The sequence below is a fragment of the Rhopalosiphum padi genome, chromosome 1 (genome assembly GCF_020882245.1).
Source record: "Rhopalosiphum padi isolate XX-2018 chromosome 1, ASM2088224v1, whole genome shotgun sequence".
Classification (NCBI taxonomy): Eukaryota; Metazoa; Arthropoda; class Insecta; order Hemiptera; family Aphididae; genus Rhopalosiphum; species Rhopalosiphum padi.
The window spans coordinates 75,801,050-75,816,484 of NC_083597.1; the positions used below are offsets into that span (position 1 = coordinate 75,801,050).

General features: G+C 25.1%; 3 protein-coding genes across 3 annotated transcripts; 2 read left to right on the plus strand and 1 right to left on the minus strand.

Moving 5' to 3' along the window:
- Positions 1-1,021: 1,021 nt before the first annotated feature.
- On the plus strand, positions 1,022-3,405 carry LOC132917162 (translation initiation factor eIF-2B subunit beta). The gene is made up of 9 exons (XM_060977766.1): positions 1,022-1,477; positions 1,536-1,610; positions 1,712-1,798; positions 2,040-2,169; positions 2,261-2,409; positions 2,488-2,644; positions 2,706-2,900; positions 2,961-3,154; positions 3,229-3,405. The coding sequence occupies exons 2-9, from the start codon at positions 1,543-1,545 to the stop codon at positions 3,314-3,316; spliced, it is 1,068 nt and encodes a 355-aa protein (XP_060833749.1). The 5' UTR covers positions 1,022-1,477; positions 1,536-1,542; the 3' UTR covers positions 3,317-3,405.
- A 1,228-nt stretch (positions 3,406-4,633) lies between these two features.
- Positions 4,634-6,042, minus strand: LOC132917163 (small ribosomal subunit protein eS28). The gene is made up of 3 exons (XM_060977767.1): positions 5,883-6,042; positions 5,610-5,819; positions 4,634-4,762 (listed from the first exon to the last, which is right to left on the minus strand). The coding sequence occupies exon 2, from the start codon at positions 5,806-5,808 to the stop codon at positions 5,611-5,613; it is 198 nt and encodes a 65-aa protein (XP_060833750.1). The 5' UTR covers positions 5,809-5,819; positions 5,883-6,042; the 3' UTR covers positions 4,634-4,762; position 5,610.
- A 2,881-nt stretch (positions 6,043-8,923) lies between these two features.
- On the plus strand, positions 8,924-14,643 carry LOC132917032 (ecto-NOX disulfide-thiol exchanger 2). The gene is made up of 11 exons (XM_060977544.1): positions 8,924-9,282; positions 9,346-9,508; positions 9,620-9,818; positions 9,874-10,222; positions 10,355-10,579; positions 10,664-10,876; positions 11,990-12,096; positions 12,666-12,788; positions 12,897-13,034; positions 13,495-13,639; positions 13,879-14,643. The coding sequence occupies exons 1-11, from the start codon at positions 9,270-9,272 to the stop codon at positions 14,067-14,069; spliced, it is 1,866 nt and encodes a 621-aa protein (XP_060833527.1). The 5' UTR covers positions 8,924-9,269; the 3' UTR covers positions 14,070-14,643.
- The last annotated feature ends 792 nt before the right edge of the window (positions 14,644-15,435 follow it).

Consider the following 15,435-nt stretch of genomic DNA (forward strand, 5'->3'; position numbering starts at 1 on the left):
AAAACAAAATAGATAATTATACCTATATAATCGTTATTTTTCGTTAAAATATACAGTTTTGTCAATATTCAAATTTGGTATATGTACTAACAGTAGCGCCGAACACGGGTATGAACTGGGGAAAATTCCCCAGAAATATTTATGGGTGGGTGGGCGATAATCAAAAATAGTTTGTTATGCAGTACCTATCTTGTATGTATATAGTTAGAAATAATATAGTACCATTCGAAAGTAACTAACTAAACATTTTTTTAGTAGGTGGGTCTAACACTAGCATTTTTTTCCCCTAACATGAAATATAAGATCGGCGCCACTGGACTTACGACTAACCTCTGAGACTGGGAGTGAGAATATGAATAAAGTTAAAACTTTTAAGCAATAATAATAATATAATAGTAGCTATAGTTATATAGTTGTACTAATAGTTATATAGGTACTATTCTGATTGATATAAAAAAAACATAAGATGGTGACCAGACATGAGTTATGGCTATTTTAACTGAGAAGTGAAATGTTCAGTAACTTCAGTTACTACATTTTAATTTTTTATTAGATGTATAAACGAAACCTAACATTATGAAAGCTTTATTTATGAAATAATTTATGCGTGTATTATTAAAACATTAGGTTATAATAGAAAATATTTTTTAATTGTCTATTAAACAAAAATTATATGGATTATGCTATAGATAACAACTGTTATACTAGTGTTACTACGATATAATAACGTAAAAGCATTTAAATACATTGATAATTAAAAATTAATAATACTATTACAAAATTAATTAATTTGTAAAATCCTTATGATTATTTTAATCCCCCCGTCAATTAGATCCTCGTGCGTCAATTGGATCCTCTTGCGTCAGTTAGTCACAGGGATCTAGCTGTCGAGGGATCTATGTGACCGTTCACCGTGAGAATGCAGTTATGATATATTCGACGAATATACAAACCACGGTCATACGTATGCGCTGATAGCACGTCTCAATGAGCGACTCATCGCTTTTATTATGTGCTTCAAATACCAATACATGGCCCCGTCCATAAAATATTTAATATTTTGTACGGTAGCGTAGATGATAGATGATCAACAGTGACCAATCGACAAATTGTCAAGGTGGTGTGGTGGTCTGCGTCGTTTTATGATTCGCTTATATGCACAACGCATTGAACTATAAAGAACAAAATTGAAAATATCACACAATAACAATATTAAGTTTTCATTGGTTTAGTTGATGATACTAGTACTATCATTATTCATTAGGTTTATTAGTTTATTAGTTATTACTGTATTACTATTTACTGTTATTGTATTAACTACAGAATTGAATGTATTTATGAGACTTCATTTGAATTCAATACTTTCTATTAATTCTGTGTATTAAATATTAATAGAAGATTTATATCAAACACCAACTTTTACTCTTTTTAGTATTTATTAATTAAATCTCAGTACAAATAGCAAAAGTTCATTCAAGTATGATAAATTTTAGATCTAATTTGAAATAATTTTAATTCATCTTTTGTCTATTTAGAAAAAAAATGCTCGACATAGATGGAAAAACTCATGAAATGTTAATAGACAATTACATTTCAAACCTTAAAATAAAGTAAGTGCTAAATGTTAACTATCTAAGAACTGTAATAGTGAACATTATTTAGTTTAGTCAAATTCAGGTTATTAATTAATGTTCAATTTTTCAAATTTTAGAAAATGGGAAAGTAATTATATAATTGCAGAAAAAACTATTCAGCTTTTTAGACATTTTATTGATACAATCAATTGGTCAACAACTATGTAAGTAATATTTTTAATTAATAGCAGCTTTATTATTTTTAAATTCATTTTTATGTGTTTTATCTCTATCTTAATTATTGAATACAAGAGAAGAATAAGTACAAATATCATACAATTATATATTAAAGAATATTGTTTACATTAATTGATAAAATATTGGGCTCTTTTAAAACTTGTTTATCATTGTAAACATATATATTTATTAATATTTGCTGCTAAAATATTTATTTTTCATTTTTAGAGAATTACTAAATCAATTGAGAGAATATGGATTTCAAATCACGTCAGCATTACCACTACAATTTATTGTTGGTAATATTATTAGACGTATATTAAATATTGTTCGAGAAGAATACACTGCTGCTAGAAAAGTAATTTCTAGTTATATATTATTCATTTTAAACAAATATCATTTTGTAAATAATAAATTTGAAATATGTATTTTATAAAAAAAAAAAACAGAGCTCTGAAGAAGAAATTGATGTACAAGACTCATTACATAAAATAGTTACATCTGAAGATGATGTTGATGACTATAACAGCATTGTCCCTGAACTTAAATTATCAATTTTTGAACATTTAGATGAATTTCAAATAGAGATAGAATCCAGGTAAAAAAAAGAAAAAAGTATTTAATCTTTATATATGTTATAGTATATCAAGTTTAAATCTTAATATTTTTTTTTAAGTAATGAAGATATTTCTAAACAAGCACTTGAACATATTCATTCAAATGAAATTATTCTCACTGTTGGAAAATCATCTGAAGTAGAAATGTTTTTAAAAGAAGCTGCTAAAGATCGAATTTTTGAAGTATTCATAACAGAATGTTCCCCCTTAAATCATGTGAATTAATATTAAATTATTAAATAATTAGAATATTTTATTGGATGTAGTATGTTTTTAGGGTAGACAATTAGCACTAAATCTCTCAAAACATAAAATTCAGTCAACATTAATTCCAGACTCTACAATGTTTGGCATTATGTCTAGAGTGAACAAAGTAATTATTGGGGTTGATTCTGTTATGGCCAATGGAGGTCTTAGAACATTCAACGGTTGTCATGCTGTTGCTTTAGCTGCAGCTCATTACTCTGTTCCGGTAATATTATATTTTTTTAGTTTATTTATTTTTTATTGATTTGGTAAATCGGTTATTTAGGTAATAGTCTTAGCACCAATGTATAAATTGAGTTCACGCTACTTATGTTCATACAACCAGGATGCATTCAATGAATTTGTTTCACCAGCTGGTGTTCTCAATTATTCAGATTCAGTAATATCAAAAGTTGATGTTTACAATCCTACATATGATTATGTCCCTCCTGAAAATGTCACTCTATTCATTTCAAATAAGTAAATTCCTGTCATAAAAATTATTGCTTTAATTACTATCAATTACATTTTTAAAGTATTTTCTTATTTTTTAGTGGTGGCCATTCTCCTTCATATGTCTACAGATTGTTATCTGAAATATACCATCCGCTTGATTATGATTTATCTGTTCAAAACAAATAAAATATTACTCAATGGTATGTTATTCTGTTGTATTTACAATTAATATTGTATATTTAAAAGAAAAAAATATATTTGTAATATGTAATTAACATTGTATTATACAAATTATTTAACCCATAAGTTGGCTTATATAATTTTTACAAAAATTTAATAATATTTTTATACTTTCTAATGGTATAATTAACTGATGGTCTACTGAACGAAAAGCTAAATAATTAAATTTAAAAATCAAACCAATTGAATCAAAATTCATACTGAATTTGAAATAAAATAATAAATAAATCAATATTTTTTTTATGTCTTAAAATTAATATAAAATTGTAAGTTTGGAAGTTTAATAAATTTTAAAAAATGTTTGGTTTATTATTTTGCCTAAAATCATTGTCTCTAACATCAACTAAGAGTTGTAATAAATTTAGAACTATACTATTTTTCAAGTGAGAACGCACGCGCATCGCCCAACCACAAAATTAGTAATTGTTTTCTGATTAATTGCCACCAGTCGGCTACTATAGGACGTGTACTCAACCAGATTTTGTCCACCGTGCATTCTTTGAAAAATAGTAAAATAAGTGTTCAAATATGCAGAAGAGATCATTTTTAACAAAAAATTAAGTTAAACCCTGGTGATAATTTAGCAATTTGAAACCATTCTCCATTTTAAAATGAAATATCTACTCTATACATCTCAACACCTATACAACGATGGTAAGTCCTAATTTTCCCGATCTTTATCAAAGTAAAAAGCCAATGTTTCTTATAGGTGACAGTATGATTATTTGAACGTGTAACACAACTGAGCGACAAAGTCATAATCACGATTAAAGATATATATTAAAGGTATATCTTTAATCGTGGTCATAATTAAAAGATGTACAGAACCAGCCAAAATCTAGTCAGTATTTTCTTTTCTGAGAAATTAAAGATTTTATATTCTAATTTAGTATTGGGAAATTTTCTAAGTTTATTGCAAAAACTTGAAAACATGTTCAGTAAAACCTCGATAAGATGGAACTTTGGTAAAACGGAAACCAAAGCGGTACCAAGCGATTCTGTCTTATTGAGGTTTTACAGTATTTTAAATAAAATCTAAGTATTTATTTTTAATAAATAGACAATGTTTATTTAGACTAAAATGCAGTAATGAAAAAATTATTGAGAACCACTTTTCTAAATCCTCAGCTCTTAAGTTTCATTTGATTTTATCTTACTCTATGATATAACTATAATACTTAGAATGCAATTAATTAAAATTTGAGTTATAAAATATTATAGTTATAATAATTAATAGGTTTCTAGTTATAAAAATAAAAACAATTTTTAATGCGTATATTTATTTTATTGTACAAATGTAAAGTTAATTACATTTTTTTTTTGTTTCCATGGTTTTAATCATCTTTTATTCATGTTCAAGATAATGCATTTGTATATACCCACATTAAAAACCTGAAAAAAAAATAAAAATATAAGTGATTTATAAAATATATTAGAATATGTTAATAAAATAAAAATACTTTTAAATAACCAATAGGTTAAATAAAATCTGTTCAATAGACAATATTGAAATATAACAGTGTAAATTATTTAAATTTATGACATTTATAATTATTGAACTAAGGTCTAGAAGTGTTATATAAATTAAAAGTATAGGGATTAAAATATACACTATTCAACTTTAGAAACATACTGGGTGGTAACAGATTTTTTTTGAGCAGGGATCAGAATACTGTTACTTCCACCAAGTCAATCATCTGTAAGCCTACAAAGTATATAGTGAATCATTTGTGCATATAAGTTGGTTACCAAATACTTTTTTCAAGTTATAAGTGTAAAACTGTAAAGTAATCATTTTAAAAGTAATTATCTTTTACAAGTTATAATCTTTACGATGTTATAATTTGTAGTAAAAATAAAATAAAACATGAATTTAGTGCTGTAAGAATACCTATATGAATTGCAAAATATGTGTAGAGCATGTCCGCGTTCTACAATAAGACTGTTGCATTTGTGACTTATATTTCAAAATTATTAGATAAAGTATAATGAAACAAACAGCAAACAGTATTACAAACCACTATGGATCATCCCAAATATTATATTTTTATTATAGTGATTGTATAAGCATATTGGTGCATAAATTATATTGTATTTACATCTACATTAGAGATTACACGGCTTGTATCCAACGAGTCATTGGAGTTAAGCTTATTAGGCTGTAAATTGGCAAAATGTATTTCTTTTGTATTTGACTGGTTTATAAGAAAAATAATTAAATAAATAAAATAACACTTACATTATCGAAGTCTTCTTGCTTCTCTTTCAGATTCGAGGAGTGTAAGAATATCCCCTTCACGAACAGGTCCCTTAACATTTCTAATGATTTGTCGATTTTGTTCGCCAATGAACTCTACTTTAACCTGTGTACACTGACCTTGCGATCCTGTACGACCCAAAACCTTCAAAACTCTAGATAATACTACTGGTTTATCCATTTTTTCAAATTCTGTGATCAACAAAAAAACATCAGATAAATATACAAATAAGAACTTAACGAAAAATATCTTACCTCAGTTAAAAATAAAATAGAAATATTTGAATTTGAATTTATTTTATTATAAACCAAATAAAATGAAAATTCAAATATCGAAAATATAGACAGATAGAATGATAACCTCAAAAGAATAGAATTTCAGAATTGCACATTTACAGGGAACTAAAAAAAAGTTAAAATTATTTGATAACTGTTACGAGAACCCTGGTTATTGTAAATAACATAAAAAGGTTCAATTTTCATTATTCAGTGTGGCCGTTTCATGAATACTACATGATTCTCGACGAAATTTCAATTATTAAATATGCGGCCCGGCTTTATTTATCCATCAAATAACATGCACGAGAAAAATAATAATTCAAAATATTATAAGAAACAATATATTATGGATTTCACAGTTATTATTGATATTTTAATAATAACAAAATAATTTATATTTAAGTTTATTATTAATTTATTATTATATTGTAATCGAAAAAATAATAATATATTTAGTCCCTAGTGTTCCTACCACCTACGTTAAAGTCTACACGGAAAATTATTGTAAACATTGATAAATATGAAGTGAAGTATACATAAAATATAATGTATAAATATAAATAATATAATATTGTTTTACATACTTCACACATAGTGTTATCCGGCGTATAGTATAGGCAAAATAGGTACATTACTCATTACTGCAGTGATCAGTAAGTTGTCATATATTTATGTCAATTTTAATTCACCGAGATAATGTAGTTGCCGGTTGGCACAAACCATGATTAAAGATACGCACGTCAAAGCATTCAGCTTGCCGACGATCAGCAGCGCAGAAGACAGCGGTCGCCTGAGTTCTCCGATATTATTGAAGGGTGGCCGGCGAGCTAATAATAAACTGGAGTAATTTATTGTCTCATTGACAAAAATGAAGTAGAGTTGGACATTACAATTGAAATAGTTACGACAATCAAGATTAAGAAAAAAAAGAAGCTTTTAAAGTGTTAACAAAACATGACCCAATCGTTGATTCATTTAAAAAACTTACTGTAGAAATATATAATAATATGTGATGGATGTAATAGAAAGCATCGAAAAAAGATTTATAAAAAATAATCAAACATACCGATACCGTCATACCGACATAAACTATTAGTAGGTTTTTTGCCAATGCATTACTAACACTATCTTATAAACTTCCATGTTAATTTCAATTCAATTAATGTAATAAATAATATTCTTATTGCTTTAGCTTAAAAGTTATATATTTATTTTACATTACACTACTATACTTATTTGCTTTAATATTTATTTATGAACTAGTAACAAACTATCATTTAATTAATGTTAAGCAAATATTTATTTTTAAACATTAAAAAATATAAATGTTGATTAAATATTATGTATTGATTAAGAATATTTTTTTTTACATTTATCAATATTATAAACTAATATTAAATGAACCAGAATTATTTATTTACTTAATATTGTAAATTAATATTTAGTTAAGATTATTTTACTAATATTTATTAAATATTGACTTATATTTACCTAATACTGTTTTAATATAGTTTTGGTGTATATTATATTTTGATTTATTTATATTACTCAATCATTTTAGTTATAAAATTAGTACTGTTCAGTGATCAATTGTTTAGCTTAATCATTTTATGCAAAATCCTATAGAAGAAATAGATACTTTACTAAGTAAATACTAATGTATGAAATTAAAAACACCCATTACCCATACACTTATCCATACATATAAACTATACAAAACCAAATTAGAAAACATATTATATGCAAAGGGTAATTAAAATTGTTAAAAAATATAGGGCGTCAACCAAAAACTTATAGGCAAGCAGTGGCGTATAGTTACCGCAGGGGCAACAGAGGCGAGAGGCAGTTGCCTCGGAACGCAAAATAATAAATAAAATAATATTGGTTTTGTGTAGGTAATTGTAAATTTATTTTAATTTAATTTGAAACAAAATATTTAATGTGATATAAATGTGATTGGGTTAATCTTACAAATAAAAACAACTTAAATTTAGTGACAGCAAAGTTTTAATGCGACAAAAGTCGAAGAGACGAAGAATCGAATTTATATTAGGTAGGTAGTGCGAAAAATATAATTTGCCTCGGGGCGCTGACGAGGGTAGTTACGCTACTGTAGGGAAGTGTTGAAACTCAAATAATAATAGAAATATTGCAAAATAAAAATAAAAAGTATTATATTCTTATTAATATAATAATATTACGCTGCTGTTTTACGTTTTTATATTGTATAAGTTCCATCGTTTGATAATTTGCGCTGGCCGCAAAATTTGCTAAATTTGTATGCTCAAATGAACTTAGATTCAAATCGAAAAAAACGAGGCTGTGAAACAGTTGTTTCGCTATAAGTCAAGAATTGAGGTGTAATGGTCTCAAAGTTCGCAAGGAGGCAGCTGCCCATTCTGACATCCCCGTACGCACACCTAAGTATAATTTAACACAGAATAATTTTAATTGTAATCGCTTCTATTATTTATTTGGAAAGCTGGCTTTATCGCATAATATATCTACCCGTTATTATTTATTACTGTGCTATATTATTTTAATATTATTACAAATATTATTAATAAGTAATTGTTGAGCTATCATAGCTAGGTATATACAACAAAAAAAAAATAATAATTATTATTATTATTATAATAAAAAAAAAATTGTTGTTATTTTAATTATACAAAGCATGATATATGCCGATTCGAGTCATTTGAATAAATAATTATTGTAAAACTCATAGCATTAGCATAGTTATTTCAGATCCAAGCGAACAAGCAAATAGTGTACATAACTCTAAAGTTTGTTCTGATAATTTTATATCTTTGTTCATTAACAATACAATGAGAAATCTATTGGTTTTTTAATGCTATTTCAACATCCAAAATTCCAAAATTAACAATATTCAAGTAAAAAGTTCCAAAATAAAAAAATAAAAATCTCACTTAATCTGTGATTTTTTTTCCTCCATGTTATGTGATAAAAAACCATTTTGATAGTAAAGTTATATACCTATCATGTCTATGTCAGAAAATAGTAACTAGACTACAACGTTAGAGTCCAAAAAATGATTATAGACACTAGACAGAGCCACAGAGAATTGTAGTGCATACATATTAGATAACTAATAATATTAACATGGTCTATTATGATATTTATATTTTATAAAGATTAAGGAATTAGTTGTAATTATAAAATTATTTTAATAAATTATTGATTTTTTTCTCTTGTGTTTATTCCTACATAATTTCGTTTGGATTAAACTAATTTTCAAATTATTTATTTTTATTAACATCTATGATTATTTTCTTTACTTGCCCTTCAATAGATTACTACAAATTGCATTTTTTCACTACACTTCATGTAGTGTATTGAAAAATGTCTTCATATTGTAAGAACATCCTTCTTCTTTACTGTTATGTATGAAAATTATTATTTTTATTTACTTTTGTAGATGATGCAGTTTTTCGTAGAAAAATAACAGAATCTGCAAGTGCAGATGAACGGAATAGACCTAATGAAAATAAGAGAGGACGGTGGGATCAACCAGATACCCAGAAAATTAATTCTGATGATCAATGGGAACGAATAGTTGAACGAGCTAGAAATCTAAGAAGGTTTGTACTATAAATCGTAATTACATTATAATATATAATTAATAATTATTTTACTCAAACTGTTTAATCTTAACTTATATAATAAGCTAATTATTATAATATTATTTTCAGTGACACACAGTTTACTGATATACATGGAGATAAACCAGCATCCTTAATAGACCTGCCTATTGATGCCAATATTTCTTCCAATAAACCTCCTGTACCAGTTAGAACATCTCCTTTGTGGAATGAAATTATGCCTCAATTCAACCCATTTAATTTAATTAACCCAATAAACGTTATGGATTCTGCAATGTTTATGGGACAAGTTAGTATAAATTTACATCTTTTAGAAATAATTATTTCACGTATAATTTTTCTAGTATGGTGTCATGGGTGGAATGCTAACTCCTTCTTCAATGATTGTTAATCATACAACACCAAGAGTACCAGATTCCAATATAATTCAGACAGACAAACGCATTATACAATTAGAACTGTGTACACTATACCCACCTCCTGCAAATGCACCTACGCCTACTTCTAGAGAAAGGCCTCCAGGCTGTCGAACAGTATTTGTTGGTGGTTTACCAGACAGCATTACTGAAGATATTATGAAATCAATTTTTACCAATTATGGAGAAATATTGACAATTCGTTTAAGTAATAGAAAATTTTGTCATATACGTTTTGAGAATGAATGTTCAGTTGATCTTGCATTAGAACTTTCAGGTAAAACAACTAATTTGCATTAATTGATTCTTTTTAATTATATATTATATAATAGGTACATACCTACTAAATTTTATGAGTATAAATATTAATGACTATTATATGATTATTATTTATACCTATTATACTTAGGATATCGATTAGTGATGAAAGGACAAGAGTTGGTATCTGCATCACGTTTACATGTAGATTATGCCCAAGCCCGTGATGATCAGTATGAATGGGAAATGAAAAAAAGACATTTAATGCGCGAAGAAAGACGTTTACAACAAACTCGGTCAAATCCTCCTCCATCTCCTCCTTTAATACCACATTTTACTGAAGCTAAAGCTTTATCTGTTAGTGAAGAAATTAAGGGTAATTACTTCATAAGATTTTATAATTGATTAAAATTTTTATTATTAATTCTGGTTATTAATACTTATACTTATTATTTTATAGCTGATACATCATTTTTAAATGCTGTACAAGTAGTCATTACATGGTTAGAACGAGGAGACTGTAACAAACGTAATGTTAATATATTTTATTCAATAATTCAATCAACCAATTCCCATGTACGACGTTTACTATCAGAAAAAAACCAATTTGAAGAAGAACTACAAAATCTGAAAGACCTTACTAAACGCCGCATGCAAGCAATTTTATTACAATGTAAGTTTAGTATTCTTTAATTATTTAATAATATACTAGTATATTTCGGGTATAAGAGAACTTCTAACCATTGGCCTTGTTAGAACGACGACTGATGACAAGAGTCAAAACTAAGAAGAAAAAGTAAATAACATAGCCTGTAACATGCTAAAAAAACAAAACATAATTACAATAAGAGCTATTTTTAGTTGCATGACAGGTTTCATAATTTTCTTTTTTTTTTATAATAATTAGATTCAGGTAATTGGTTTTTATTTTATTTGGTTCAGCTTAAAATATTCAAGGTTCACATTACAAATATTATGATTTCATATTGTGCATTTGTCAAGGTTAGTATTGCTTATGACTGAAGAATACAATTTAGTACATCTATGATATAAAAGTAATGATGAATATAAATACATTGATATAATTAAGACACAAAATAACTATAGTTATTAAATTGAGGTTTGTGAATGTTGGAAATTGGAACTACATTTTGTAGTCTTTTTCCATATAATTTGAAAAAATTATTTATATTTCAGAAACTATTATTTTACTTCCCGATTATTAAAGGTAAGTATGATATGGGTTCAAAGGTTTTAATTATGTTAAGGTATTTTGATGGTGGTAAGAAAAATTAATTATTCGTTAAATAACCTATTTTATCCCTAATATTCTTAAAATTTTCTACTCTATGATAACTATTTTATATAAGACATGTAAGTTATTTATTATGTAGACATTTTTCTTTAATGTAAATTTAAAGATAAAAAAAATAAGATAATAAAAATGTATCATTTTTAAGATAAAAATTATTTTATTTTTTAAGCAAATTTTCTTATTTATTAAAATTTATCTAAATTTTTCCAAAAAATAAACAATTTCTATACATTTTACATTAATTGTTAAAATTATGATGTATTTTATTAAATATTTAAATATAGTTAATTGATATAAATTATTAGTTAATTATTACTGTGTAATTATTCTTTTTTAAACAAAATTAATTACAATACTACGGCGTAAAATATTTTACATTCAACAAGTAACAACTAAATATATCTGATTCATAAAAACCTTCTTTTTTTTTCTTAATATGTTAACCGCCTGTGTTATTGTCCTTGTATAAAGTCACCCAGATCGAGAAAGTGTTTACTTCTGCGTCGCACAAGAAGGTTTGGGATCATTTCACAAAGGCGCAGCGAAAGAACATTGAGACATGGAAGAAGCAGGCAATGGTAGGTTTTATGCTAACTAAAACAGACAAACAAACAAATAAAATAGCTTTTGCTTAATTTAGTTAGCTAAAATATATACTGCCTATCTATAATGAAATATGGAAATTGTTTACAATTTATACTAAACACTCAACTATCATAATACGTTGCTTATATAATAGCTATCGCTTAACAAATACAAGTATTATTACTTATTATAACATTATTGTTTTATTGAGTGATGAAATCAACTACTTTGCAGTTATTATTTATATTAATGCATGATAATATAAAATATAAAACATTTTTCAATTGCATGTCTATGTCAACTGTGTGCTGTAATATTTTATGAGTATAATTAACAGGAATTTGTATTGTACCAAATAATTTAGGTAGGTGTTATATTTTATTTGTTTACCTTGAGTTTTTATGATTGATGTGGAAATTAGGGATCGCGCGTAATATATAATATGTTTACCTACAAATTTGTAATGTACCTGCTACAACAAAAGTATATACGTTAAAACCATTAATTTTTTTTTCTAATATTTTATATTTATACAATTTAATTAATTATTTTCAATATTTAGGCTCTATCCAAATTGGGTATTGATGATGAAGATGAAATGATTGGTGGAGATGAAATGGATCTATCTGACGATGAAAGCAATTTGAAAAAGACAAAACCAAAAACTGATCCTATACAGTTACAGGTTATTTGAATTTTATTATAAATCATTTTATATGTGCAATGTGTATAAATTATGATATTTAATTATTTGCTATTCATAATACATGTACCTAAATACTTTTCTGGATAGGATGAAAATGATCACCTAAAATGTGAATTGGAAGCTTATAAAAATGAAATAGGAATGATGAAAGCTAGTTTACAAACTTCTGATCAAAAAGATATTCAAATAAATTATTTACAACAACAGTTACTTTCTACTCGACAGGTAAATATATCTACATAATTATTTTATATTTACATTGATTTTGCTTTTTAGTTAAACAAATATTCATTTTATTTAAATATATTATTTATGTACATTTTTCTTAATATGTATTTCATTAGAAATAAAGAAGTTTTTTTAATTTTTTTAGTTCTATACAAGTTACAAAGATTCATTTTTGTATTTTTTTTAATTATTAATTTCATTGAAACCTTTTCATGAATATTTTTCAAATTTAATATTTTGTAGGGATTAGTAATTCATATTATTTAGTATTTAGTATTTAATTTTATAATTGAATCCTTTATATAAACTTGTACCTTCTTCAAAATAATATTTAAATAGATATATTGGATATTTGTTTACATTTTTAAAATCTGTCTTGATACGTAGTTTATGTAAAAAAAAATATTTATTAAAATAATATAAAATCTCTAAACATAATTAAATTATTATTTAATAGGAGTTAAATGTTCTTACTGAAAAATGTTCTGATGCTCAAAAGTCTAATTCAAGTTCAATTGATAATCAGTTAATACTAAACAATAAAAAACAAGAAACAAACAATGGATCAAATCATTTTTCTGATCATCAAATAAAATTACTCGGTAGGTACAAATTTTAACTTAAAAAAAATATTATTAATAATCTATATTTAATACTTTATCAAGTTAAGAACCATACTAAGAAGGAACTTAACAACCTACCATCTAATGAAACCATAATGACTTCTAAGCATGGTTCTTAGTTAAAAGTTAACGTTTGAAAACTTAAATTTGGCCCATCTTTAAAAAATATGTTTAATCAATTACTTATTTTTATTTAAATTTTATTTTATTGTATTTAGGTCATATTGCAATATATTTAAGTATTCATCCGTTTGGAACAAGTATTGAAAGTGTTGTAAGCTATATTAAAAATATTGATAAAAACGTTACTTCTCAACAAATAGAAAATCTTCTAGTCACCAACCAAATATTATTTGAAAATTTCCAAAATGATGACACATCTCTATGGAAATTAGTCAATTTTAGTTAACTATGATATTACAAAGTATTTGATTATTTTTATTTGTAATAATTTGTTATTTTTAAATTTTTCTCTTTACTAGTGTTATATACGTAATTTATATGAAAAAGTTGCTTTATAATTTGTAATTTATTCTTTTGGTTATTATTATTAACTTCATTCTTAATTACAAATATTTTTTCAATCTGATTATAAAAATTTATTTGTTGAAAAAACATGATACGACTAATTTATATTGTTATTTAACATAATATTATTCTAATTATTGTCTTTTTTTACATATTGACTTTGTAAAATTAAACTATTTCCATAAAAATTTTTAGTATAATTATTATTTTTGAAAATTGTTCATTTGTTCACTCCTTTATTTTATTAAACTGTATTAAATATATTTTAATATAACTATTAACTAGTATTATTAATTTTGTTAAGTGCATAATAAATATTAATTATTCAGAGTTTTGGTCCAAATATAAATTTATATTCTTAAACATAACCTAGTTGTAGGTTGTAGCACCGAGTATCTACCATTGATATTTAATATGTAAACTGATTTGGAATTAAACAGTTAAAACATTTTTCACATTTTTGTATTTGCATCACTTAAATTATACTAATATGAAATTACAAATACAATATACATAAATATTATAAATTGTATAGTTCTATCATAATCATATAGTTATATTAATTATTTTTTTAGTGGCTCAATAGTTATGGCTTAAAACTGGTATTTAAAATAAATTAATTTGTAGTATTGTTCAGCATCCTCAATACAGGTGCTCCATATATATTGAGGTGGTTAAGTATAACACAAGTGACATAACTTATTGGCACAGTTGGCTGTCCTCGGTCCTTCTTTGCAATAATATTTATATTATCAATATTAAGTATTTTCTTAAAATGATTTATTTATTTAATATATATATATTAATATATTATATTATATTATATATATTATATATATATATATATATATATATATATATATATTAGTATATTCAAACCATTGTTATTAAACATCAATGGTTATAATAAACCAAATTAAGGGAAAAAACTATAAGAAATAACCAATAAAAAAAAAATTTAATTTGTATATTTTATTAGACTTTAAACATAAGTCTTAGTCCCAGTTTTTCAATCTGATTTATTTGTCGGATAACAAAAATATGGTATTTTCCAGTTTCATAAGTGTTATTTGGAGAATAAATCATTTGGTATAATTCTAATAATGTATTTAGATCAATAATAATTGTAAATAAAATTATATTGACTTAAATTTGCATTTAAATAATTTTAATAATTCAAAAAAAGTTAGGTCGGTATAATTTTTTTTTTTTTGTGGCTGCGTACTAGTTGATTCCCGGGTATCTGT

What these genes read in the sequence shown, in the direction of transcription:
- LOC132917162 (XM_060977766.1), top strand. Translation starts at nt 1,543, where the DNA reads ATGCTCGACATAGATGGAAAAACTCATGAAATGTTAATAGACAATTAC. An exon ending in ATTTCAAACCTTAAAATAAA is followed by an intron (nt 1,611 to 1,711) that starts GTAAGTGCTAAA and finishes TTCAAATTTTAG; the next exon opens with AAAATGGGAAAGTAATTATA. An exon ending in ACTCTATTCATTTCAAATAA is followed by an intron (nt 3,155 to 3,228) that starts GTAAATTCCTGT and finishes CTTATTTTTTAG; the next exon opens with TGGTGGCCATTCTCCTTCAT.
- LOC132917163 (XM_060977767.1), bottom strand. Translation starts at nt 5,808, where the DNA reads ATGGATAAACCAGTAGTATTATCTAGAGTTTTGAAGGTTTTGGGTCGT.
- LOC132917032 (XM_060977544.1), top strand. An exon ending in CATGGAAGAAGCAGGCAATG is followed by an intron (nt 12,097 to 12,665) that starts GTAGGTTTTATG and finishes TTCAATATTTAG; the next exon opens with GCTCTATCCAAATTGGGTAT. An exon ending in AGTTACTTTCTACTCGACAG is followed by an intron (nt 13,035 to 13,494) that starts GTAAATATATCT and finishes ATTATTTAATAG; the next exon opens with GAGTTAAATGTTCTTACTGA.